Source organism: Struthio camelus, chromosome 1 (assembly GCF_040807025.1).
Source record: "Struthio camelus isolate bStrCam1 chromosome 1, bStrCam1.hap1, whole genome shotgun sequence".
In the NCBI taxonomy this organism is placed as follows: Eukaryota; Metazoa; Chordata; class Aves; order Struthioniformes; family Struthionidae; genus Struthio; species Struthio camelus.
In genome coordinates, this window is record NC_090942.1 from 123293985 (window position 1) to 123320033 (window position 26049).

The following is a 26049-nucleotide window of genomic DNA, read 5'->3' on the forward strand; positions in this document are numbered from 1 at the left end:
CAAAGTTCAGGGAGCACTTTATTGGATATGAGGCAGACAGTCACTGAAAGCAACTTTCAGAACAACGCAAGCACCACCATCTGCTGCTTTGGTCCAACAAGAACATTCGTGCTCACATTTTTCAGTACAATGTGAGCATTTCTGCTGATGTCACACAAGGAGAAGTTTCAAGAACTTGAACTCCGAGTCAAACCCAGAAGGAACATAATGGGATAAAGGAAGACACAGGAACCAAAGCAGGGTTTTTTCAGGCTGCATTTTCAGAAGTCTGCTCCACAGACTGCAAGAATTTTACTACAGGAGAACCATGGCACTGCAGGTAATCACAGTAACTGTAGAGAAAACAAAAGCTCAATAATAGCTACACTGCTGCTTCAGGCATTCAAATGTGTAGGTTTCATAACAAATCCAGAAAAAGTCCCTTCTAAGTATATCCATACAGGCCTGTACTTTACACTTTTGCTCTGAACCGCACAGACATCAGTAAGTTACAAGTCAAGAGCTTTGAGCCTCGTTAAATGCATGACTCCAGGACTTACGAATTAGGACAGGCACATCACCTTCTAGGAAAAGAGAACATGTCTGTCTACCAAATGTCTTCTGCAGCATAACAAAGCAGTTGAGACTTGAGTAAAGACTGTGTCCTTGGTTTGGAAGACAGTACTCTTCAGAGGAAGAGAGCCCAGCAGTATCTGAAAAAATATTGGCAGCAAGAGGCTCCCTGACACGAAAATTTAAAAAGGAAAGTCTTCCAGTGTAATAGTTTGCTCTGTTTGGCTTGGTCATTTGCTTTTAGCCTGATATCTTAAGGAAACAAGGCTTATACAATCACGTTCTGGATATGCAGGAAAGAATCCTCAAGTCACTTGTTCCCCTAAAGCTTTTGAAATCATCAGCCACATTTGACAAAAGAGAGAGAGAGTTTTAAGCATGCATGTTCCTGCAAGTTTTAAAAAATCAGGGAGCTATTAGAAACAAAGAAAACAATATTGCAGGCTCTTTCTTATTAGACACTACAGAACACACACACACACACAAAAATGTGTCAATGTCCAAATATGAGGAAAAACTTCAGTCAGTGATCACCCCTTATTAGATATCTGGGTTTCATTAGTTCCGATGCTTCCAGAGCTACTTGTTTTAAAGCAGAAATATGAGCTATATGGATATGATACATCAAAACATGGAAAAAAATGTAAGGAATTTTAAATGAAAATATCTTCCTTCATTACCGTGTACTACTGTGTACTGGAAAAGGTTGATATTTCAGGTTTTTAGAGCGCAACCCAGCTCACTCTGATGGGAAGAGAGCCTTACTGACTTTATAGTGCACGCGCCCAGACCTATCATAGTTGCATACCATAGGGAACCATTGCATAAAGTTTGACCTGGCTGTAATGTGTACCACAGACGTCTACCCAGATACATGGAATGAACTACTAACTGGAATTCACTTAACAGAAAAACATCACATCCTGATGTGAATATTTCCAGCTATGGAGAGGCTATCACAACCTTCAGCCAAATGTTCCAAAGGCTAATTATTCATGCTTCAAAACATACATCAGTTTTCAATCTTCCTAGTTTCATCGTCCAAATTGCTAGAGAGTTCTGTTTGCTTCTTTTCTTCATAGTGCTTAAGAGTCCTCTCACATCTCAGTATAAACCCAGGTAGTAAAATCAAAGTGCATTTCCATGAATAACTGCTCTGAAATGTTGCAAACTGCATAGGTAATAAAATCAACACCAGAAGTGTATTTACAGTTCCTGCAGGAGCCTCTATATTTTTAATTCAAGATAACGATTTTTCTTGTTAAATTCATCATTCATTATATTTTGAATACGTTTAGCATATAAGCTAGAAAATGGTGCAGCCAACACAGAACTCCCCGAGCAACAGAATTCTCTGATCATGTGTACAAACAGGTTTCAATTAAAATATTTTATGGAAACGGAAAAAAAAAAAATATCTACCCCATATCCTACACTTCATACTTCAACAGTTTGTTCTAAAATACAGTATCACCTAAGGCAACAGTTACTTGCTTAACTCTTAACTTTAATTACATTAACAGAAGTTGAAATCAATATTTGATAAGCAACTCTGTGTCCACATCAATAACATTTCACTACAGTTGAAATTGCCATAGAGTATGCAGTTAAAATTTTCAAAAAACAGAACTTGTAACAGACCTGCTGAAGCTAGTAGATACTTGCTTCAGTGGGCATTGATCAAGCTTACCATTTTCAAACCAGAAGGGATGACAGTTCCATTACAGGAATACATTGTTCAAAAATTTCCACTGCACATCCAGAAGTCAAAATTAAACTAAGTAGAGGACTTTGAAGCTGTTGTCCTTTTTGTCCTAAAGAATAAGCTACATGCAATTTAAAGATCTCCATGCAGTGACAACACCTGTGGTAGTAACAGAATATTTTTAGCATCATATTCTTAAATAAAACGTTGCATTATACAAGGAGTATATAAAAGCTATATCTGCATGACAATCCCAACAAATATTTAAAGTATTGCTGAAATGAGGTCATTAATTTTGAGAGAATATTTTGTAATACTAAAATGTGAACATTTACTTTTCTCTGAAAATGTCACATTCATCCTAAAAAATGCACTATTCCTACTATTGCTAGCAATGAAAAGGATTAAAGCAAATTATAACGAGGATAGAATAATTCAGTCTGCTTGTCACAATTTAAACATATTTGAAGATGTTTTGACCTGTAAAATTAAAATCAGAGGAAATTTTTCATGTGAAGTGGTTAAAATCTCATAGCAAATTTGATTTTAAAATTAGAATAACTTACTCTAACAGACAAGCACTGGCAAATCCAGCTGAAGCAGCTTGTGAGCCTACCACCCAACTTCTGTGGAAAGGGTTTCTGCCACTGTCAAGAGAGCTGACAGCAGGGAATGCCTGCTGATGCGCCTCTAAGGCTCCAGTTCATGGTCTTGCGTATCAGCTAAAACCGCCAACAGAGGTGAGTTTTCAACTAGGCGCTGCAAATGAGAACTGAGGCAGCTCAATGCAGGCACACGTCCCTTCCTGCCATCTATGCAGGCAGTATCATCTAAAACAGTTGTGGCAATTTACTCCGTGAATCCAAGTCAAACCCTTCCACAAAGGCTTGTGCCTTGTAAAGAACTCCACGTTTCTGCCTGCTCTGGTGATTTGTAAAATCAGCTTTCAATTCTTTAGTTGGTGCTAATAAGTCTGCTGAATATATTGACTACACTTCATTCTGAATGATGTATGTATGTGTACATGTACATACATATATACCATATATATGATATATACACATAGAGAAAAAGACAGAGTTTATTTTCTCCATAACAGACAAAGCTTTAAAGAAGACCGAGTATTAAGGCAGCTTTTACCTCTCAAGATAAAGTAAAAAAATAGGTGTCCTCATTAGATATGACTAAACTCCTTAACCGCATTTCCTCTTTTGCAAATAGAAGGTATATAAATATGTCAGTCGATTCAGGAGGGGAAAAAAACAGCTGATTTTCATATTCAGGATATCTTTTGTACACAAAATTGCTCTAGGGGAAAGTCTCCCATCCCATGCAGAAGTAATATACATGTTTGTAATGATGAATTCAAGAGTAACAAAAATAAACGCAAAAGTAAAAATCTGTTAGGATTTATTCCGCGCTTCTAAGGAAATAACTACAATTCCACGATTTCCTCTACAGAAGAAACTGGAGCTCACAAAAACGTAGTCTATGTGATAAATATCCTCTTTATATATAGATATTATTGTGAGTTTCATTGCTTGTCAGTAACTTCTTCAAAATCTTTGTGCTTTCAGAGATATCCTAGTAAAAGGAAGAGATGATCAGTATTAGCCACATGGCTGGTAACAAAAAATTAGCTTCATTTCCTCCCATTCTAATTTTTATTATTGTGAATATCAGCTTGATTAAAATGCTAACTGTGTCAAAACTCACGTCTTATGAACAAAGGTATCCAGAGTACCGCTAAAGGTTCCAAGGGAATCGGCAGTTTAACCACACCCTGCGTTTTTTTATTTGCATTCATCCTCCCTTGCATGGTTATACCCAAGAGAGGAAGAACCTGCATTTTTTTTCCTTCAGAGTTTAAACACTTACGTACTAGCCTGTTAGCCTTATTTAGTAGGCCAGTACAAGCTGTAATGAAAACTAATTTGCAATTCCTATGGTTATAGCTGAAATAAGTATTCCAGTATACACTTGCCTCTCTGTCATTTAAATGGAAGTCCAACTGGCAAAACTGAGGAGAGTATTTTGAAATAGCTTCAGTTAAAAAACATTTCAGAAAGAAGGAAAACATTGACTTCAGGAGCTGGAATGTGATGACTGCAAAGCTATTTGATTAGCACGCAACTGTAAGAATCAACTTTATAAGTTTGCAGTGTTTCAAGTCCCCAAAAAAACCTGCAGATCAAAATTTATTTCTTAAGAAACTTTCAGATATTGCTGAAAACAGGTAGATACAGTGCCAGAACAGAATCATCTTGAGCATGCACAGAGAATGTCAAAAAAATAAATATACTTTGACACTTTAAAACAAGACACCGCTAAGGGAAGCTTAAACAAGAAGTTACTCCCCGAAATCCTGCTACAATTTCAAGTGTCTGCAAAGTTAAATTGAAGTTTTGAGGGAAGCTATAGATTCACTATTTCTAAGCAACCTATAAACATATTGAAATAGTTACAGCAGGTACTGTTTCAGAAATCCCTGTCTACACTAAGAACCCTTGCTAATAAAGTTTGCATCTTTCTGCATGTTACATATATTAGTTCTTTTAGTTGGTCTCTTCACAGAGGCACATCAATGGCAGAATGTAACAGAGACGAAAGACAGATCAAGATGACAGAACCTTCCATTAATTTTTAAATACAAAATTTTACCTTGACTAAATTTTTCAGGATTTTAGAAGACAGCAGAGGCTTGAATGCTTCAATTGTAACTGTGTCCAGCTTGATGACATCAGTATAACACTGATACAAAACTGCAGGAATCTGCCATACTTGGCAATAACTCAAAACTAAGTAAAAGTCAAAAAAAAAACCATGTATTAAATTCAGCAGAGAAGAAATCTCAATTCTGCAAGTAAAATCTCATTTTGTTCTGGCCAGAACTTTAAAAAAATTAAAGTTTATAAATTGAGAACTTTATCAAATACTCAGGATCCTGCCCGCAAGTGCAGCATCCCTCATTCTTCCAGGTACACAAGAAACTGAGCTACCAAAAGTATTAAATTATAGCCGGCATTTGTTCCTCGCAAATACCTTAACCAGAAATTACATGATACTGGAAAACAAAAATAAAAGAACTGTTGTTTAAGAAAAAGAAAAAAAAAAGAGACATAAAATTTCAAAACGTAAGAAAGTACATAAAAACGTTCTTTTTCTTGGAAAATTTTCTCCCTTTAGCTCCTGATAGACAAGTTTTTACTCATTGTGCTACTATTATTTTAGTGCCTTGTAATGAAAAGCCTTGGAAGAGTTTTATTATATTATGTAAGAATAAAACTGAATCTAGCTTTTATATCAGGTCCATCAGTCGCACGGTGAAACCTACATCACTCATAGCATACAGAAAGGACTATATGTGCCTCAAGTATGGTGCTCAGATGAAAATAACACTTACTAGGCATTTTGGCATTTTAATTTCTCATTGACTAAATATGTTTCAAACAGCCAATACACAATACACTTCATGAAGATATCCTGCAGAATTTGCTAGTTCTTATGTCCAATATTTAAGGGATAAAAGGAATTTTTTGTCTGTGTTTTTAAATATGTTCGTATTTTACAAGGCAATATATAAGATGTCAAACTGTTAGGAACTAACTTCTGAAAGCTAACTTGCTAGCTAACTCATATAATTAAGTAAATACTCTAATTCTAACGGGATGCTCTTCAAAACATATTTTCTATTGTGAGCAGCAGTAGTCAGCAACATGGTAAATAAGTGAAATTGCAGAATACCAGCAGCAGGAAGATCTCGCACAATGTTAGGTTGTTCCAGCAGCGGGCAGCAGACTGGTTCTTTGAATTCTTTTGTCTTTAAGGCTTTCAGAAAAGGAGATGGAAGTGTTAAGGTGGATTCCTGAGTTTTATAATCAGCTACAGGACATGTTGAAAGAATGGTTACTTGCAAGCCTTCCTTTCTCATACAGCCAAAAACCTGAAACAAAAATGGAGTTCCAACATAAATAAAGTTTATCCTATCACAATAATAGCATAAAAACACATAAAAAGATCAAATTTGAATTTAGGTGCAGACGGCAAAGGGCAGCTTAACTGAAGTTTGCATGACTGACTACAATTGAGTCACAAACTTCAGACAGAAGTTTCACGTGCATTGCATCTGGGATAGAAAGAGAAAGACGACCTCAAGAACAGCTAACACATTTACCAAGTCTTCTGATTCTCGTGAGAGGCTTTTGGTTTTCGGCACTTTCAACTCACCTGCAAATATATTAAAACTTACTATTTTCCGTAATGCTGAAAGTGAGAAGAAAAAGCACTCCATATGAAAAAAGGCCACTTATAACAGGAAGGCAGCTTGCTAAGCTGCAGACATTTTAAACTCATATTTGCTTGTATTGCTCTCCAGACGTCCTACAGAACATTTAAGAAGATTCTTCATTTTAACTACTCAGATTTTTCATTTGATTATATTCGCCTTGAATTGAGAATTGAAAAAGAGAAGCTTAATTTTTCAGTTTTTCTTGAATTCAAAGAGAAGAGTTTCAAAAACTCTGTCAAAACATGGTTTTGGATCCATTGCATACCATCACGGAACATTCAGATGCTGCACAGCCTTCCATTGTTTTTAAAGAACGTCAGTCAAAATGAGCAGGATTATGACAAACATGCATCTTCCTTTGCACAATCCTCTTCAGATTTGTGATCAAAAAGTAAACACAGAATTTGATAAACACTACAGAAACCCACCTGTTTCTGTATATTGTACCAATCACAGAAGAAGAGCTGACTACTCCCTCACACCAGTATGTTATCACTATAACGTAAAACTGACATAACTCTTCAGAAGCACGCATTTTCAAGTTACAGTACATTTACTTTGTTGGAAAAACTGGTTGGGCTGCACTTTGCTTGCAAAATTTTAGCCTGTGTGTTTTCATTTTCTCAGTACCCACCTAGTAAGAAGACAAACGTAGATGTGAAAATCCAACTGAAGACTCTGGTAACACTCAGTAAATTAGAATTTACAAAGTAGGCAGAACAGGTCTGTAACTCACACTCAAAGCAAGATTACCAGCTCAACATCTTTGCCGTACGTTTAAAAATATCAAGAACCATAAAGGCAAAAAATACACAGCAATATTAACCTGGCAAAACTGTACGCTCCTACTACCACTCAGAAACGCACACAATTGAAATAATATATACACACAAATAGCTGGAAAAACAGGAATGCGGACGATGACAGCAGAGCCACCATTAATCTTTCTGTTGTAATCCCAGTTTATATAAAGCACAAGGACATGTGGAATATAGCAAAAACAAAATGCTTAAGGTCATCTTAAGTTTCTAAACTACAAAGTGAACTCCCAGTCCTCACCCTGCAACAAACTGAATTAACTCTTCAACAAGCAAAGGCTACTTTTCCACAAACAAAGGTGTCTCAAGACCCTATATTGCCCAGTCAAGTTACCCCAGCACTTTGTCCTCTCTGCCTTCCCATAATCTTTCTGGTTCCCTCACGCTGTGACCCTGTACGGTTGTCCCTTGCATCCAAGCAGTCCTTCTGATGTGCTGGCTCAGCCAGATGGCAGGTTAGACTGAGCAGATGCCATTTGGTTCAGGCAAAAGAGCTGCTCTCAGTGAATGCACTGCTTTGCATCTCACTCCTCCATCTAGCCACAGATTTATACAACTTCAGCATAACTTAATAGATTTAGCATCTCTGCTTGTTCATCAGATCAGTAAAGAATTAAAGGAAGGAAGGTTGGCAAACCAAGAGCAAAACAGAATAAATAACACTTCTTTGAGGCTAAACAGAATAAAGAAAACCTATAGCCAGATTATCCCCTTGGTTTTATCTTACTAAAATCTACATTAAGAAATTTGGAAAGACGTAAAGACCTAGCAGCATCCATGCACTTGAATGATGCAAGGGCAGCCTATACAGCAAACCGATTATACAAACAAACTGGACAGACAGTGCTTTAGGGGCCACCTTCGTTTAGAATTCCACCTTGCGAAAGAAACTGAGCACGCCTGTCAGTAAAAATACCATCCATCATGAGTTTCAAGACAGGTTTGTTTGGGAATCCTTTGGCAGCTGTACAAATGGAATTATGTTATTATTTTTTAAGGAAGCATTCTCCCAGGATTGAAACGTAGTTGAAGAAAGCCAAAGAGAATTTAAGCCCAACAAGAAAAAGGGCTAGAAAGTAGAAAGTATAACAAAAATAAGACTCTCCAATCAAAATTGTGCAACTGCTCCAATAGTTGCCCAAAGTTGGTGAGTTACAGGAGATATAACCAGCAGGATCTAGAAAAGAATTTCACAACGTTTGCAGACAGGGTATTTGTTCGTTTGTTTAGTACTTGAGAAGAGAAAGCCCCAGTGAAAACAATTATTTACAGGACCATTTGTTGTCATATCAATTTTACCTTTTCAAGCCACTGGAACTGTTGATCCTCGGCAACATAGCAACTGCACTGGCACAGTAAAACCTGAAAAAAAGAACAAAAAAGATGTGTAAAGAAGTGGTTTAAAGAGCACAATGATAATAGCTCTTAATCACGTGTCAAGATGATGTGATTGCAGCCAACAACTTGCTCAATATTCTTGGATTTGTTCCACCCTATTTCAACAATTTTTGATTCACAGCTGGTGTGAAGCAGTCAGCCCTGTCATACACCTTCTTTACATCAAACTTCATATGCCAGAACTCCAGGCAGTCTTACTGAGTAAATTTGAAAGAAATATGACCCCTCCAATTTTTGATGGGATTAACCCAAAACACTGCAACCTTAATGATTTGTGGCGGGGGAGATCGCTCTTTCTTCACAAAGTTAACACACAGATGAATTCGTGCATAAGTCACTTACTGTCGGGTCTGATATTAACCGATAGAACAAACAAAAAGAATCTGTCGGGAGGACGTTTGTTGTGTTGGATGTTCGACACCATTCGTTCCACAATTTCATAGCTCCAACTACTTCCCAGCATACGGAATCCAGAATAAAAGACGACAGGAAAGCTGCAAAGAACGCGACCGTTAATTTATACAGAAATAAAACATCTGTTCTTCAAATAAATACCTGAACCAAATTAGCTTGTTTTTCTGCAAATTCTTCCTCAAGTTGAGGAGATGTAATAATTACCTATTTTTTTACTGAGCAAATCCAGCAAAAAATCAAGAACGTGAATAACCTCACAGCCCTGAGACTTAGAAGAACAATACCAAAGATACATAAAGATCTCTACCATCAAAAACATGATTAGGAATTATATTGCTAGAGTCAACTTTGATGCATTCAGCATACACTAAGAACAAATGCTACTAAACATTAAACCTCTAATACTTCTTGACATAGCAAATTCAACAGATTTCTCCAAAAAAGAATCACTGAGTCAACAAGACAAACCTATTCTACCGGCTTTAGAAAACAAGGACAACAGAATGCAAGACTTGGTAGTAAAAGAGGCCTTAAGCCAAATGATTATAAATCAAAAGAGTTTCAGTGAAACAGAAAATGGATTTAAAATGTATCTGTAGTTATTTTTCAAGAAAACCCATCAAAGGAAAAAAATTAGTTAACTAGAATAAGGACTTCAGGGAGATTTAAACGTAGAGAAGACTTAGAACTTCGTTCTGTATGCTGTGAAAGAGCTATTCAGAAACTCAAGACCTAGGTAAGCGGGTGTGGGAAGGGGAGAGAGAGTCTTAAGACTCCAGGTCTAAGAGGTAAATAAACACCTCAAAAGAGTGCTTTACGAACACGCGAAGAATAAAACTGTGAGAAAAGAGACTGAGGGGGGGAAAATAAGTAAAGTTACTGTTCATTAGATGTTAAAGAAAAAAAAGAGAAGAAATTAAAGTCAGAAATCTCTGTATTCAAGACTCTGTCAAGAATATTAAACTAAAATGTCATTTACTACAGAGTAAAATGGGCTGAGAACAAAGACATTTCCAAAACGGGGACAGCAAAACCTCCGAGACCTTCCTGTACTCAAATAGGAAGAGTTAAATAATACTGTTCCTGTTACTTCATTCAGCAGTTTTTCTAAAATTCTGGGATGTGAAGTAAGGACTTAAACCAACATATTTTGTTTAGTTAGTATAGAGCAATCTGAGAACAGCAGATGTAATACTGTTCAGGCATCTCCAGGCTATTTCACACATACACAGTATTTCAGATGAAACTCTGAAGTATAAACAGAAGTGTTATAGCTTACTGAGCCATAATTTTACATCCTTGATAGATCCCTGTTTCAAAACACTAGAACACACAGAGCAAGCTGCTATTTTCAGAAGCAAATTTCTGCAAAGTAACATGTAGCCCAGGAGAGTCCACCAAACACAAGTCATCCAGAGGAAAATGGCGACTGCCCCAATTAAAATCTAAAGACTTTTGCCGTGATCAGAAAGGATCTGACAAAAATAAGCAGCTGTAAAAGAATCGTGCTGTGTACGTACATACTGTCGACTAACCTTGGATTTCTCTCAACAGATCTTCTCAACAGCCTCAGGCTTAAAACCCTGCCACCTAAATGAAAAACTGGACATACCTACGGATAATTGTCGCTACAGAAAGCGGTGTTAAATCACACCACAGCAAAGGGAGTTCGTAGTGTCCTGACACACTTACCAGACCTCCTTCCAACCTCCCACTTTTCCAGTATTAGGCAACAGTAGAAGAGCAAGGCTATGTAAGAGTCGCCGCTGCTGCTTTTCAGTTTGCAACGCTTACCTGCAGCACTATGCCCTACTGCTACTATAAACCTCGAGCACGAAACTGGCTCTTCTGCAGCCCTTTCCGTCGACGCTCCCGATTTCAAGGTCCAGAGGACGTCGACCTCCCTACCAAAAGAAACGGAGACAACCGGAGCCCGAGTTGGCTACGGCGCAGCCAAAAAGCTTCGCCGCCGCCACCGGAGGCTGAAGGTGTCCCCCCCTTACCCGGGACAGCCAGCTCCTCGGCCGGCCCCTGCGGCCCCGGCGGGCGCACTCTCACCCCAGGCGCCGGGCCGGGCCGCAGACCCTCGCCCCCCTCCCACCCCCACGCGGGCCTCCTTCGGCGGGGGGGGGCACCGCATTACCATGGCAACGCAGGGAACGGCGGGCTCCGCGGCGCTCTGAGCCCCCCCCGACCCCGACGGTACCTTTTCTTCTCCAGCTCCCTGCGGATCTCCCGGTCCTCCAGCGTCTCCTCCGCCGACTCCTCGTCGTCCACGCCGGCGCGGGAGGGCGCCACCACCACCTCCCCGAAGAACGTCGCCATCGTTCCCCTCTTCCCCCCCGCCCCCGCCGTTCAGTCAGTACCGAACGCCAGTCATGCCCCGGCCGGCCGGGCAGTGCGCACGCGCGCACCGCCCAGCCACTCTCGCTCGCCCGCACCATGGAGTTCCGCCCCCCGCTTGCTGCCGCTCTGGCCCTGCAGACCATAGAGCGAGGCCGAGGAGACCTCCCACGGGCGGCCGCTGGGAAGGCGTTACCCCAGTCACGCGCCGGCGGCTGAGCCGCCCGGGCCGGTTGGCGGCGGCACGAGACGGCCCCGCGGGGAGGCCCGTGCGGCGGCGGCGGCTAGCTCCGAGCACGCGTTGGGGGGGAAGGGGGGGGGAAGGCCGAAAGCCCCCGCCCTGCCCCGCCGCCACCTGGGCCTCTGGCACGGCCTCACCGGGTCCCCGCGGCTGGGGTCTGCCTTCACCGCCGCAGATCGTGGAGCCCCCCCGCCCCCCTTACCTGGTTAGGATAGAGGAGGAGGGGAAGGGAAAGGAGAGCACCACTGCGGGTTTCCAGCGTGATTTACGTGCGTTTCTCTCTTAGCAGGCAGAAGGCAGTATCTGATCTAAAGTAGTATCTACCTTATTAAAAGCTGAGCAGCCGAGAGAAGAACTAGACAGTTAATGGCTGAGGGCCCCCGAGAGCTGAAGGCCTGCGTCACTTACAAGCTGCACCGTAGCCATGACAGCAGCATGTTTACTTTAGGTAGCCCACTCCCACCCCCCCAGCTGCATTAGTAACAACGGAGCAGATGGTTCCTTCAAAGGCAGGGAGGTAATACAGCACCTGTTTTGGGTTCCTTACGGCATACAGAGACAGAAAAAACCGATACAGCAAGATTAAACATACCAAAGGTTTGCAAATAACAATACAGTGAAATTACAGTTGTATGTATAGCTTTACTTTGGTCCACTTCTACACGTACATCATAATGAAAGTCTTAGTAGTACTTAAAGAATTTGATTCTCCTATGCTTTTGTCCTGCATCTTTAGTATTTTCCTCTGTTCGTGCTGCTTGTTAGCCTATTCATTATCTCAGATTCAAGTCCTGCTTAAAAAAAAAAAAAAACAGCTTAGAAAGGCATTACATCAAGCAGCTTTAAATAAAGGTCTACTAAATCACTTTATTTCCCTGAGTGCAGCTAGACCAGACAAAGAGTGCTGAATGATTAAGTTTCCAGGAAGATGAAAGAACTGCTTCTGCAAGGCTTAAAAGTAGTAACCTGTGACAACAGTTAAGTACACTTGCTTAAAAAAAAAAAAAAAAAAAAAAAAGGGCTCACAAACTCCGAGAGGGTTAAAAAAAGAGTTCAAGTATTCATCTTCCTATTGGTTCTCTGCAACCTGTCCATATAAATAAAATCATAAAGTACAAAACAGCATTTACTTTGCTTGTAACATAAAATTTTATGGTCCATAAGCTATTAATTCCCTCTCAGATATGTGAGTACGGGGGCCAGAACCTGTGCTCAGCTTTCTAGGATCATCATGAACGTATAAGAGCAAAAATGCAGTATGATAGAAAATACAACACCTGGAAAAGGAAGAGAAAGAAAAGAATCTTTTTAAATCTAAGCCTGAATTAGAAATACAAACCTACCAGCCCAATTTCAGCTGTTTAAACTTCAGATTAATAAAAATTCTGAAGCTCACTTACAAGCTATTATACTCATTTTTTTGCCCCTACATTGGCAGTCAGACTTCATAGAACACTGATCATAAGTAGCTGCTAAACAATTCATTCCATTTATGGATTAATTTGCTTATTCTCTTTTAACAAAGATGCTCCTCATAAGGTAAGGTACACAAAGCCACTTCAAAGAGCCAAATTTCAGTACTAAACACAAATGTGTCCCTATTGAGAAACCACCTTAAAATATTCAGATAAACAGGTACTTTGAATTTACAAAGTTAAACTAATAAAGACTACTTCTAATTAAAAAAGCAAGCTCCTAGGGCAAAAATGGTACAAACTAGGTTATCACTGGACTTCATACAGAAGTCTCGAGGAAGGGGCGGGGGGGGGGGAACAGGCTTTTCTCTATATTGAGATACCAATCAGATACCAAAATGATGTGATGGCTGATGCACATTTTGGCACACGATATGAGCAAACTTGTTGGAGAAGTGGTTTTCACTAACTGCTGTTAGGCAGTGGTTGGGACTCCATTTTCTGTTACTTCACTTCCATTCACATAAGCTGATACAATGAGAGCTTGATTATGCAGCTATACTGCTTACAGTTTTTCAAGACTTTTCCCCATCCAGATATTAGTACCTGTCCCATCTGCTGGAAAACTAACTCACAAACTTGCTATTTCAGTTAAAATAAGTTGGGTTGTGACAAATATATGAGCACATATCCGTCCTCTTGAACTAAGATCAAGAATCACATAAATCAACCATTTGAGAAACTGACCCAGAAGAGCGGAGGCAGGAAGCTATGGTGGAGAGTGGGAAAGCAGCAGAAATCGCCAAGAAACTAGTGCTGTGCAGTAACCTTACAGCTTCAGCAAGCACAGCTCCATGAGTACATGTCATCAAGGGAGGAAACAGCTACAGCTGTGGCAGCAAGTTTCCTACTGGCCAAGGGGAGGCCAGAAGCTGCTCCTTGACCAGTTAGTTCTCTAGTAAACTAAGCACACCTCAGGAAGAGTTGGATAAGAGTAGAGAATCAAATTAGGTGTTGTGCATTCCTCTTATCTGATACCTGGCCATCCAAGAATTTATACATTTTAACAGAAGAAATATTTTCCTATCTTCTGAGAAAAATTATTTGTTGTCAACAACAGCTGTCTTACGCGTTCCAAAAATAGGTAGATAGGGTACTACAATAATCAGAAACCGATAAGGTTTAATCAGTGCAGCAAAGTAATACTAAAGCACTTGAAGTTTAAATATGGAAGAACAATGGAAAAATAGCAAAAAAGGTACGGAATGTAAGAATGAACCTCAATCATTTCACGCAGAAAAAAAACAGAACAAGTGTTTTGTTTGTTTTTCTGTTTTATAAAGAAAACACACAAAAACCCTTAGGCCCAAGAGTTCACCTGCATTTCATATTCTTAAATTTACAGTATAGAAGTCACATTAATGATGATGTAGTACTACCTGTCAGCATAAACCCTCTCTTTACCAGCACCATGATGCCTTTTTAATCGGCAAATATGCTTTTCACTGGTAACTGGTTCTAGTTGTACGTTTTCAATATTGGAAGTACAGAACATTTACCATCTGTACTAATACAAGCTGTAATGTTATTAACCTAGTGACCATTCATTGCTCTTCTGATGCAATATTAGCATCCACCAGATTTTTATAGTGTACAGTATTATTTATAAGCCTGTTACTATTGTATAAGATTTCATACAGCATTAGAGATGTTTGAAATCTGTTCTTGAATGTGTTAATGTTGTATGACCTAGGTAGTATTCCATTGCAGCACCCATAACAATAATACTCAACATACTGCTATTAACCTGTTGCGCAGTGTTTTAACATTTTTAACTCTTGTTATACGTAATAAAATACCAGTAAAGACAAAAAATTGCCCCTATAATGAGGCACATTTTGGCATCTGTGCTAAATGCTGCTACATGGGCAGGCAAGTGCAAGTCAAAATATGAAAAGGAGAAAGTCATGATCTAATCACATTCATAACTTTTTCATAGAAAAATATAAATATATTCCCTGAAATGTAGGACAAAGAAGAGCCAGCATCCATCACGAGTTCTAGTGCTATTACCATAAAAAAAAAAAAGTGTGCTGGCTTTTCTTTTTAAGGTTACGTTTCACAATCTACATCATCTAAACCTCTATCATCGTCGTCGTCACAATCGTCGTATCTCACAGTCCGTTTACCCCCATTTCGAGTTCTTATCTTAGAACGCCGATTAGCTCTTCTGTATTTGGTGTAATCCAAATCTTCAGAGTCATTTTCTTGATTAAGTTTACAACATTTCCTTCGCTGGGGTCTTCTGGAAGGCTTAGGCAAATTGGAGTTTGAGATTTCTTTTCTAATGACTTCTGCTTTTCTTTTCCTCTTTTTTGTTTCTGTGGCATCACTAGAGTTATTGTTGTCAGTTCCAGAGTCTGAATCAGAAGAACAATTGAAATAGGCTTTTGAACTTCCTGCGGTCCCAGGTGTTTCCACGTTCTCCGATACCGAGCTTTTTTCATCTTTCCTCCCCCCTGTTTCAGATTCTGCTGTTTCTTTTAAATCATTCAATAATTTTGCTCTTTTGAAAGAAGTTCTAGACTTTTTATTTGATACCTCTCTGATATTTTTAGTTTCACGTTTGGCTAACTTAGAATCTGCCTCATCTTCAGAGCTGCTCACTCTACAGTTGTTGTGGGCTGAAGTTGACCGACTAGAAGTTTTCCAATTTCTCCCATTTTCCACACTGTGGTTTCTGGAATTCTCCTCTGAAAAGTTGTATGTGGCATTTTTAAGAGAGGCAGCACGGACTGTTTTGTGTGGCTGCTTGTGGTTATCATCACTCTGCTTTTGAGTCATTTTTATCTCTGCCTCAGAATCTGTTTTTTCATTTTCAGATTCACTGATGTATTTTCTTTTAAAAGCAGAATTAGAGGAAGAAAGTTTTTTTCTGCCAGCAAACTGTTCTTTCTCACTTTCAGACTTTAAACTAACATCTATCTCGGAGCTGCTGATCAGTTTTTTCCTGGATGCTGCTGATCCATTGCCATGAAGCTGCCTTCTGTTCTTTTTTCCTGTGCAAACGCTTTCTGAGCTTGATAGTTCTTCCTTTGTATCACTCATTATCTTAATCTTATTAGCTGCCAAAGTAGCACATCTGCGTGGATTTTTCTTCTCCGTCACATTAGACAGCTTTATATGTTTTTTGTAGTTAATTATACATGTCCTGCTCCTGAGCACTTTTCCACTTTGTCCAGTCTCCTCAGAAGCCGATTCTATAAAATAAAGATTTGAAAGTTAAAAGGCTTACATTTCTGGAAAAGTTAGTTTACTAAGCACAAACACAACTGCCTTTAATAAAATACACAAATGCTTTTTTCAACTCTAATTGTTATGTGCAATTTACATTAAACCTTTATTAAAAACATTCAGAATCAGTCCAAGGAACACTTTTAACTCTCAGCATTACTCCGTAGCATTACGCCTTTGCTTTGAGGTAATCAAAAGGGTTGGAAAGTAACGTCCTTTACCATAACACTACTTGTAGCTTCCAGGTAACAAATTACCTAACTTAGCAAACAAACACTTCAACATTATGAATACTTCCACTGTTAAAGCTGTCATTTTCTTCCTAAAACGTCCTTTAAAAATGAACTATCACACATTTCAGACTCTTCATTCTGAAAACTGCACAGTAACATTTTATGCAGACACAAGCATTGGACGGATTTCACTATTTCAGAGTTGTTTCATATACATAGAGAACATTTAAACTACTCAGTTCCTCAGTGACCTAAACAGTAAGACTGCTTCTAACACTGGACTCAGTATTTTTAAGACAGCACTTGCTTCTTATGTTGGGTTTTAAATAAATATTCAGTTTGTAAATAATATGAATGATGTTGCCAAAACAAATGATTTAAACCTTCACCTTCTAATAGATCTTGCTCAAACTAAAAGTTCTTGAAGTAGATTTATCAGCATAAAATTGATAAAAAACAAATAGCATTTTGCTATTTTAGCAGAAATGTCATTTGCAAACTTAGTTTTCCCAAGTTTGATGTCTATCACATCTTTCTTTGGAACAGTTACTGATTTTATGGACAAGCACTCGCTCTGTGAAAGCGTCCACTAATATAATCAAAACATTAGTCTATCAACTCCGCATAATAGAATAAGCATTCAATTTTATTCCAAATCAAACTCATCAGCTTTAATGATTCTCAACCTACACTCAGAAAGCACAGGAAAAAATAATGGCAGTGGCTATACGTTACTTTGCAGAAAGGTAGGCAGCTAAATATGTTTTAAACTAAAAGTTTAGGGACCGTACCATACAACTGAGATGAGGTTTTCAGAGAAAACGCTCTTTCTCACCTTCTTTTACAGACAGATAAAGAAAACTACTCTGCTGATTTTGTTTAAACTTTTTGAACTGCTATCGAACTGCAAGGCCAAACGTCTGTTGAGAACGATGACTATGACCACCCAGACATTAGAACACCAGCCTAAGGTTTAAAACCATAGTTTGGTTCCTTACTCCTCTGGTCAACTTATCGCGCTAGCATTGGCGAGTCATTTGATCTCTTTTTGTGCCCTGATTCCCCCCACCTGTGAAATAAGGATAGGGTAATATTTTCCCTAAGTTCTGACAAGAATAAATACAGTAAAGATGTATTATAAAAGACAGTGGACAATTAAGTTGAAGAAAGTAACAGAACACAAATTCAAAATGTCCAGTTTGAGCATCAACATTAAAAATCTCTTCAGACACCAAACCTAGACAACATCATTTTCAAGGTAGACTTCATGTACTAACTCAGTATACCTATTCTGGTATTTCCAGAGGTTAATTTAGTCCGTACACTGTCTTTTCTAATAGTTTCCAGAAATTATACACTTTTCCTGCTATTTGTACTATGTCACTTTATTGGGAGAACCTCTTCCGCTGAATACTGTGTATTCAGTACTATAAAAGGCCAGCTTAACTTAAATACTGTCTTCCAATACTATTAAGCAAACATTTAAGCAACATAGGGCTGCTGCTTGTAACAGTTATTATGGGGCAAGCCTGAGCAGACAGGAACTTAAGAGATTTAAAGTGCTAAATTATATCTTAAACAGGAAAATACTGGAAATACATACAACAACATGCTGCAGCCTCCTAGTCACGGCAAACAACAACACACAAGTTACTGGTACAAAGAGACATTTTGTCCAGTTAACAAGTGTAGAAATGCATAACCCAGCTTTAGGATTAAGATTCCTCTACAACTTTTCGAGCTACACTCGCATTCTAGAAGGGCAATTAGGAAAGGTTGAAAGGACTGCCCAGCCTTAATACTGAGTGCTAACCAAATCACGTCTGGCCACCTGAAGAAATACACGTTTCAAGTGGTAATCCCTTAAGTTTTAAACTATTCCAAGGAAAATCAACAAAAAAGAAAGAATGCCCACAAGCTTTTCGTCAGTTGAGATGGGTGTTTAGGTACTTGCATCTAAAGGTGCATACTTTTAAAGAAAAAAGCTTGACCATCACAACAGATTATGCATATTTTCTGAATTAGCTGCTGAAACTCTGAGGACAGAATGCAAGGCTGAAGGATAAAAGCAGCATGACAGTCCACTGAAGACAGAAGTCCAGTCTTCCTGCAACACTGCCGTTGGGTTAAATCTATGCTTTACATACAAAGTCTTAAACTAGGCACAAATACGTGTAAAGCTGATCTTAATTTTTAATTCAAGCTTCTTACCAGAATTAAAATCAACTCCAGAATAACTTAGTGAACATCCCCACACACAATAAGAACACCAAAATTTGCATCTGCTTAATGAAACTACGCAATACCAAACTCTAAACCTGCAAGTCCAGACCGCAAGAGAGGGTACGAACATCCAGCCATCTCTCCAAGTCAGCTAATCAGCAGGTTATATCACAGCCCACAAAGTGTTTCTCACACCCAGTTTACCAACTATTCAATTTATGTGGAAACTATTTTGTTTTTTTAAACAAAAGCACAAGTATACTCCAGCAGTACCTAAAGATAACTTTTAGGAGAGCTAATTTGCTTAGCTTCGTATTTACAGAAATCGTCAGCTTCTTCAGAAAAGAACAATTCATACATCAGTTTGGCAAACCACAGTAAATCAGGTTGCGATAACAATGCACCTGTCACATCAATCGTCTGCTGAGGAATAAAATGAGCTATAGAAGGCACCTGCTAATTTAAAAATTGTTATTGGATTACCTGCAATAATATTCCTAATTAGATAAAGGTTAGGTAAATTAAAACTGAAAATAAATACTTTGTATTTTAGTGTAAATATTTTCCAAAATTAGCTACAGTTCCTGTAACAGCCAACTAATTTTTCAGTAGAACACTGTGGGGAACGGCTCACAAAAAGGCAGGTAAATTATAACTGCCTGAGAGCTATTTGCCTATAAATAACAACGTACAGGACAATGATGTACTCCCCTTTCTCATGAAAGAAGGTCTCAAATTTGGCCCCATGTCTTCAGCTCCACTGCTTCCGAATATACTGGAAATATGATGATAATTTTTTTTTTTTTTTTTTTTAAAGTAAACAGTCTACAGAAGCCTCATCTTTGCAGATGACTCTGCTTAGCCTACAATGAGACCGAAACAATACAAGTATTCATTACTACACTTTATCCTTACCAACTTTTAAAGAGCATATTCATGACCTTTCAGAAATTTAGGAATACTCACTCTTCGCCTATACTTACCATAGCTTTAACACTTTCCTTGAGATGGGCCCCCTTAATTTGATTTAAAGCATTTTAAAAGATCATCAATTTAAACTGTTAAAAATACACACAAAAACACAACTGACATTCTGCCATATTTGCACCTCAACATTTGGGATGTTACACATGGCAGGGGAGGTTAATCACTTCCAGATAAAGTAAGATCATTCCATAAGAAATTAACTACTTTAAAGTAAAAAGGTGAGTATGAATGCAAAGAAAAAATACTGTTTATGCACTGATTCTCATTAAAATCTTTGGTAATTTTATGGTCATTAAACAGATGCTGCCCTTGACAACGCAACTTATAATGCACACTGATGCTTGCCAATGTTTGGCGCCAATTGCAAATTAAAAAAAGCTGAATTTGCTTTTATGAGTGGCAGCTTTACCTAGTAGATGAACATTGATTACTAAAGAAGGTATGTTCAAAATAAAATTAAATTCATTTTAACCCGAGAATTAAGCATTTTTTCCTATTTTCTTTTTTTGGTTAAGAGACAAAATGTGAGTAAGAGGAGTTTTGCTCTAAGTTAGAACTGGAAGACAAATTAACACTTTGCACTCAAGGACATAAAAGGTGCAGTACAGTAAAAGCTTAAATTTAATGAGAGTGATAAAGAACGGGTAAGAAAAGAGAAATCAGGTTTTTACTCTAATGTATGACAGGGTTCAACTCCAATCAAAGTTATGCGAGCCAAAAAATTTAATTCTCTGTGTTTAGCATTAAAAACAAACAAACTCCTAGAGCTTGAATCCTTTTTTTTCTCCTTGAATTCTCATGCCTTTTTGACGGCTCTTTGTGGCCTACTCAATTCCAATAAACCCACATGTTAAAGCCATGCAATGTGCGCAGCTTTGTTTGAGGAAGGTGGGAAAGACTAGTCTTTGCACCATAATAAAAAAACAAAAGCTATGTAATGAAGTCTAGAGGATAAGAAATGCTGTATATAAGTGTATGTAACAGCTCACATATTGCAATCCCATACGATATGTTCCATTCCCTTTTTAGGATAACTATAACTCATAAGAACCCCAAGTCTGAAGAAAAAGCCTTACCCACTGTAAAGCATACTGACAACTTACAATTAAAATACAGAACAAGCTAATAATCCAACTGCATCTGTTGCCAGTTATGGGTATTCCTTCAAGTCACGTCTTTTAAGAGCAGGTAAGATAGTTCAAAACTTTGTGAAAAGACAGCCATAGTTAAAATATTTCAATGAGTTTTTTTCAGGTAATCTGTCTCCGCGATTCAAATGACAGGTTTGGAAGGAGGAGACTGGGGGGGGGGGGGGGGGGATGCTTGCAAGACAAGCATCGAAATGCCATTAACGCAGAAGAGAAATGCTTCTTTACCTTGAAAAGGATACTACATATCACTGACAGAATAAAATCCAAAATCAAATCAAGTTACAGGTTTCAGTGCACAGCATGGAAGTAAAAATCTTTAATACATCTTTCAAACACCACAAATAAAGCTACTTCAATTGAAAATAATGGCTCTGTGTCTCAGTCTGCTTTAGCACCAACGTTACTGATTGAAAAAGAAGATAAACTATTACTTTACCCACAAACTCAAGCTAACAGAACTACAACCCAGAAGTTTTCATTACTGAAATTCTGATCAAGGAGCAAGACTTCCTGGTATCTTGAACTGCCTATCTTAGGACTCATTCACAGCACACTCTAGAGTTTTGCTCAACATCATGCCAACAACCTGGAAGTCTGTTTCTCTAGCTTTTTAACTGTCACTACACAGAGTAGCATTACCTCAAAGGAAGCATTTCAGTATCAGTTGCTATAAACTGCTACAAAGATAAGCAAGTGCAAATTCAAATAAGAACAATCATGACTTGACGACAATTATTTCTGTAAAAAAATAAATACGTTACCTGAATTGCATGACAAGAACAATCATCGTTCATCATGAATTCTAAGTATATTACCATAAAACTGGAATAGCTTTATCTCAGCGTTGTTTGGTAACCTCCCAGTTAAACAAAACAGTCTAGACTTCTAGACACTGTCGTCATCATCATACTTTACAGCTCTCCTTCCCTGATTTCTAGCTCTTCTTTTAGAATGTTTAGGAATATTACACTTTGTATAGTCCAAATCCTCCCAGAAGTTATCTATATTAATCCTACATTGTTTCCTCCATCTAGTCAGTATCAGTTAGATGTATTAGCTTTAAAAATTTTACCTTTTCTAACGATTTTTGTTTTTCCTTTTCTTCTTCTCTTTCTTGTTTTTGAAGTGTCACAATAATTACTGTTATTGGAATCTGTTTCAGATTCTGTATCAGAAGAGCAATTGAAGCTGGCACCAGTTCCAGATTTTGAACTCCCTGCAATTCTAGATGGCACCAAGCTCTCTGAAACAAGACTTCTCTCATCCTTCCTTTCTTCTCGTTCAGATTCTGCTGTATCCTCTAAATCACTCAAGACTTTTGCTTTTTTTAAAGGAGCAACAAGCTGCTGACCGGTCTTTTTTTTCCTGTTCCACCTTTCTGATTCAGAATCTGCTTCCTCCTCAGAGTTGCTCACTGCAGGCTGATGTGCAGATGTTGACTCGTCAGAAGCTTTCTGACTGCTCCTGTCCTCTGATTTATGGCTTTTGGAGTCCTCCTCTGACAATTCTAGTGTGGGACTTTTCATGTTGAGAGATGCAGAATGGACTGTCCCACGCAACTGTTTATGACCATTGCTTTGCCAGTTTTTCTGCTTCGTTTGTGTGTCCGTCTCAGAATCTGATGTTGCATTTTCAGATTCACTAATGAATTTTCTTCTTGCAGCAGATGAACCATGTTGAGAAAGAATTTTCCTCTTGGTAAACTCTTCTTCTCCTTCTTTTTCACTTTCAGACTTTAGACCTACATCATCCTCAGACCCATCCAATAACATTCTCCTGGCTGCAGCTGAGGCGTTCCGGTGAGGCAGTTTTCTGTTCTTGCATCCAATGCCAATACTTTCTGAGCTTGAAACCTCTTCCTCCACATCACTCATTAGCTTTAATTTATTAGCTGCCAAAGCAGCACTTCTGCGTGGAATTTTTCTATGTCTGCCAGTACTATTACTTAGTGACTCAGACGTCATCACTGAAGTATTTTCAGAGTCGCTTCCATATAACCTTTTCCTGGCGTTTCTTCTCATACTCCCATTCTCCTGCGGAAGTGTTCCTGTAAAGCAAAGGAGTCATTAAAAACTTAAATATAGAAATAGACACTTCTTAACTCTTGTCTAATCCCAAACAGGTTCAACTCAAAGACATGAGTAATGGAATACACTTTTAGCAATAGTTATGTGCTTTTATTATCTGGCAGGAAAAGATACTAAGCTGTGTCATAAATTTTAGATTCATTCTAGCTTTGTGAGAACTAGAACTTCTTCACAAATTACTTTAACTAAGATTTAAAATGTTGCAAAATACTCTCTCTCACTAGACTATTTGTTTCCGTCTCCTGAGTGCCAAAACTAGTGTTTTCTGAAGTTCAGAGAGTTGCATTTTGAGAGCTATAGAACTAGCAACAGTCAAAAGTTAGTATCTTACATTTACAACAACTAAAAATAGTTATTACATTTAATTAATAACATCTCCGCTGTGTTACTGGCTGCTGACAGGAAAACTAATCAAATCTTACCTATCTGTTTTCTTTGAGCAGCTCGATTTCTAGTTATCCTGAAATTGTTACTCTTTCTTCTAGATATACCATTGTGTAGTGGGGGTGACACAAGAATCGCAGAGCTTTCTTTGCTATCTTCTGAGCTACTTGTAGAGGATGAAGAAGATGAAGAAGAAGAAGAAACCAGAGAACCTTCTGTTTCACTTTCTGTTAAAAAAATTAAAACTCTCAATTAGAATTCTACATGCATAGTTAGATTCCAATTAAGAGCTAAAGTTTACTGATCTAGAAAGTCTTCACGCTTCTCACAGTATTTATTTTACAGTGCACGGTTTATCATGCCTTGATTTCTTATATAGCAATGGAATTGATAAGTGGTATATTCTGTAAATATAGTCAACATTTCTAATGTTTTTGATGATAGAAAGCTTCTTTGAGCTGTATTTTTTTTTTTTGACTAAAATAACACAGCTGTGTTCACATACCTCTTTTAGCAGGATGTGCATCCTTATTCTTTGAAGGAAGCTAAAATTTTTGTGGGGATAGGGGAAGAACAGCTAGAGGGGAAGGTTTTTATGCCCCCGAGAACTTCCATTCTGCCATTTGCTAGTTTTGGCTGTTAATTTTTACATAACACATGCCGGCGTATGACCTGTATTTTACATAGCACCATTTATCAAATATGTTACATTTTCCTCTCAAATAAGAGGCATCTATTCACTGCAACCACTCTCCTAAAACTGCAGTTTGAAAAGTAGATATTCCATTACTGAAATTGGTAGAAGTGTTAAGAGCATCAAGTAGCCATGTAGTTGGTACATCAACTTTTTCTCAGTCTCAGTCAGTTCAGCTTTTTAGTCAATCCCCATACAAAGTGGCTAAAATTACCATCCGTTAGACTGCAATATGTAACCAAGACAGCTCTGCCTCTATCCTAAAGAGCAATCTCCCCTTCAGAGCAGGCTTTTGATTAATAAAGGAGCTGACTAACTTTATGGCGTTCTACATAATTTTAAAGCAGAAAACCCTGCATTTAGTACATAGATCTTCAAAAAGGCAGTAAGAGTTCAAAATTCAACAAAATGCACAATATTCAAAATTCAGTATTACTCCAAATACAAATAAATCTTGTCTAAAAAGCTTCCTATTGGTTACCAAGAAAACATTAGTGAACTTCACAGATATGACCAAGATAAAAATCTGCCTCTGAAATAGATTCCATTTCTTACCTGATGACAAAGCAGAACCATTTGTTAGTGTTGTAGATCTAGCCTTTTCATTCCTTTCAAAGGACGCCAGGCATGCAGAATCAGAAGATTCACCAGAGGAACTATGGACGTAATTGCTAGCGTTCGTCTTATGGCTTGTAGCACAAGCTGCTCTGCTTGAGGTAGGTAGAGTAAAAGAATCTTCCTGCTCAGATTCAATTTTTGCCTGAGATTTTAATGGTTTCTGCTTCAAATTTCTAGTGAAAGGGGAAAGAGGTAAAAGCCACATAGGTCGTAAAACTACGAAAAACAGGTAATTAAGTATTCTGACAAAAATTCTTCCTCGGGAATCTTAACTAACCATTCGCCATATGATTTTAGATTTATGGAAGGGTAGTTATATTTGTGACCTAAGAAGGTGTGGGACGATTTTAATTTTGATAAGCATTAAGTACTTCCAGTAAAAAATAGTCTACACTCCTAATAAAGTTATATGAGAAAAAGGGTTTCTTTCTCTACCCTTTGACTGGAAAAAAATAAACCACAAAAGTTCATATGGAACGCATTCATGAGACAAATATCCTCTTATGAACAAGAGGTTGCAACAACAGTCTCAATTTCTGTTGAATCCCAGAGTGTTGTCAATCACACAGAAGCCTCAAACTAAGTGCTGTGCATACAAGCGTTATTCCACGATAACCTGAGCCCCAAAGATATCAAGGAGGTGTCTCTTTGGGGAATAATTTTACTGACTAAAATAAAACGCTTATTTGTAGTAGAAACCCACTGATCCAATTCTCCAGTAAAACTCTCCATCGCGGATGCTAAAGAGTATTACACACAGTCCAGATATTCTATTTGACTACAGCAGAAGAAAAATGATCTGGGGGGGGGAAACGGAGAAGGGATATGCATTATACACAGGCAATTCAGAGGCTGGTAGGCACTGGAAAGTCACTTTTTACATTTAGAACTACTATTTTGTCATTTGTTTCCTTTTAGTCACAGGCTTTCACATATTTTTCTAGAGGCACGTGTATGCTCTTCCTGCATAATGGCTTAATATCCAAATGCTCCCCCAAATATTCCTAAGCCTCGTTTCCGCTATGTACCACTGAACTGTAAACAAGTCATATACAATTCTTCAGATGGAAGCACAAGCACTGATTCAAAGAAGAGTTCCTGCATATCCTAATGCATGTGTCTCTATTACATCCATGACACTGTTTCACTGGAAAGAACTACAATTCTTAAGATTTTATTGTTAGAACTTTTTTTTTTTTTTAAT

At 38.2% G+C, this 26049-nt stretch overlaps 2 protein-coding genes across 5 annotated transcripts in view; both read right to left on the bottom strand.

Annotated features, from left to right (window-relative positions):
- On the bottom strand, positions 1-12194 carry PSMG1 (proteasome assembly chaperone 1). Of its 3 annotated transcripts, none has more exons than XR_011135597.1 (8): positions 11382-11937; positions 10970-11079; positions 9104-9255; positions 8663-8725; positions 6002-6200; positions 4919-5055; positions 2243-3841; positions 1-332 (listed from the first exon to the last, which is right to left on the bottom strand). XR_011135597.1 is itself a non-coding variant. In XM_068914207.1 (8 exons), exons 2-8 carry the CDS (start codon positions 11498-11500, stop codon positions 3767-3769), a joined length of 855 nt encoding a protein of 284 aa, XP_068770308.1. In that variant the 5' UTR covers positions 11501-11509; positions 11962-12194; the 3' UTR covers positions 1-3766. The 3 variants fall into 3 exon arrangements, 2 of the variants coding, with proteins under 2 accessions (XP_068770308.1, XP_068770319.1); XM_068914207.1 differs by adding an exon at positions 11962-12194 and having other exon boundaries at positions 1-3841; positions 11382-11509; XM_068914218.1 differs by adding an exon at positions 12084-12191 and having other exon boundaries at positions 1-3841; positions 11382-11509.
- Positions 12195-12441: 247 nt separating this feature from the next.
- Positions 12442-26049, bottom strand: part of BRWD1 (bromodomain and WD repeat domain containing 1) — a 64560-nt gene continuing 50952 nt past the window's right edge. For both annotated transcript variants that reach the window (XM_068914101.1, XM_068914091.1), the window contains exons 38-41: positions 24783-25018; positions 23572-23760; positions 22135-23109; positions 12442-16434 (exon numbers count right to left, since the gene is read on the bottom strand). In XM_068914101.1, the coding sequence (XP_068770202.1) occupies positions 15287-16434; positions 22135-23109; positions 23572-23760; positions 24783-25018 (2548 nt within the window). In that variant the 3' untranslated portion in view covers positions 12442-15286. The remainder of the gene's footprint in view (positions 16435-22134; positions 23110-23571; positions 23761-24782; positions 25019-26049) is intronic.

What these genes read in the sequence shown, in the direction of transcription:
- PSMG1 (XM_068914207.1), bottom strand. Translation starts at nt 11,500, where the DNA reads ATGGCGACGTTCTTCGGGGAGGTGGTGGTGGCGCCCTCCCGCGCCGGC. An exon ending in AGTAGGGCATAGTGCTGCAG is followed by an intron (nt 9,256 to 10,969) that starts GTAAGCGTTGCA and finishes CGTTCTTTGCAG; the next exon opens with CTTTCCTGTCGTCTTTTATT. An exon ending in GGTTAATATCAGACCCGACA is followed by an intron (nt 8,726 to 9,103) that starts GTAAGTGACTTA and finishes TCTTTTTTTCAG; the next exon opens with GTTTTACTGTGCCAGTGCAG.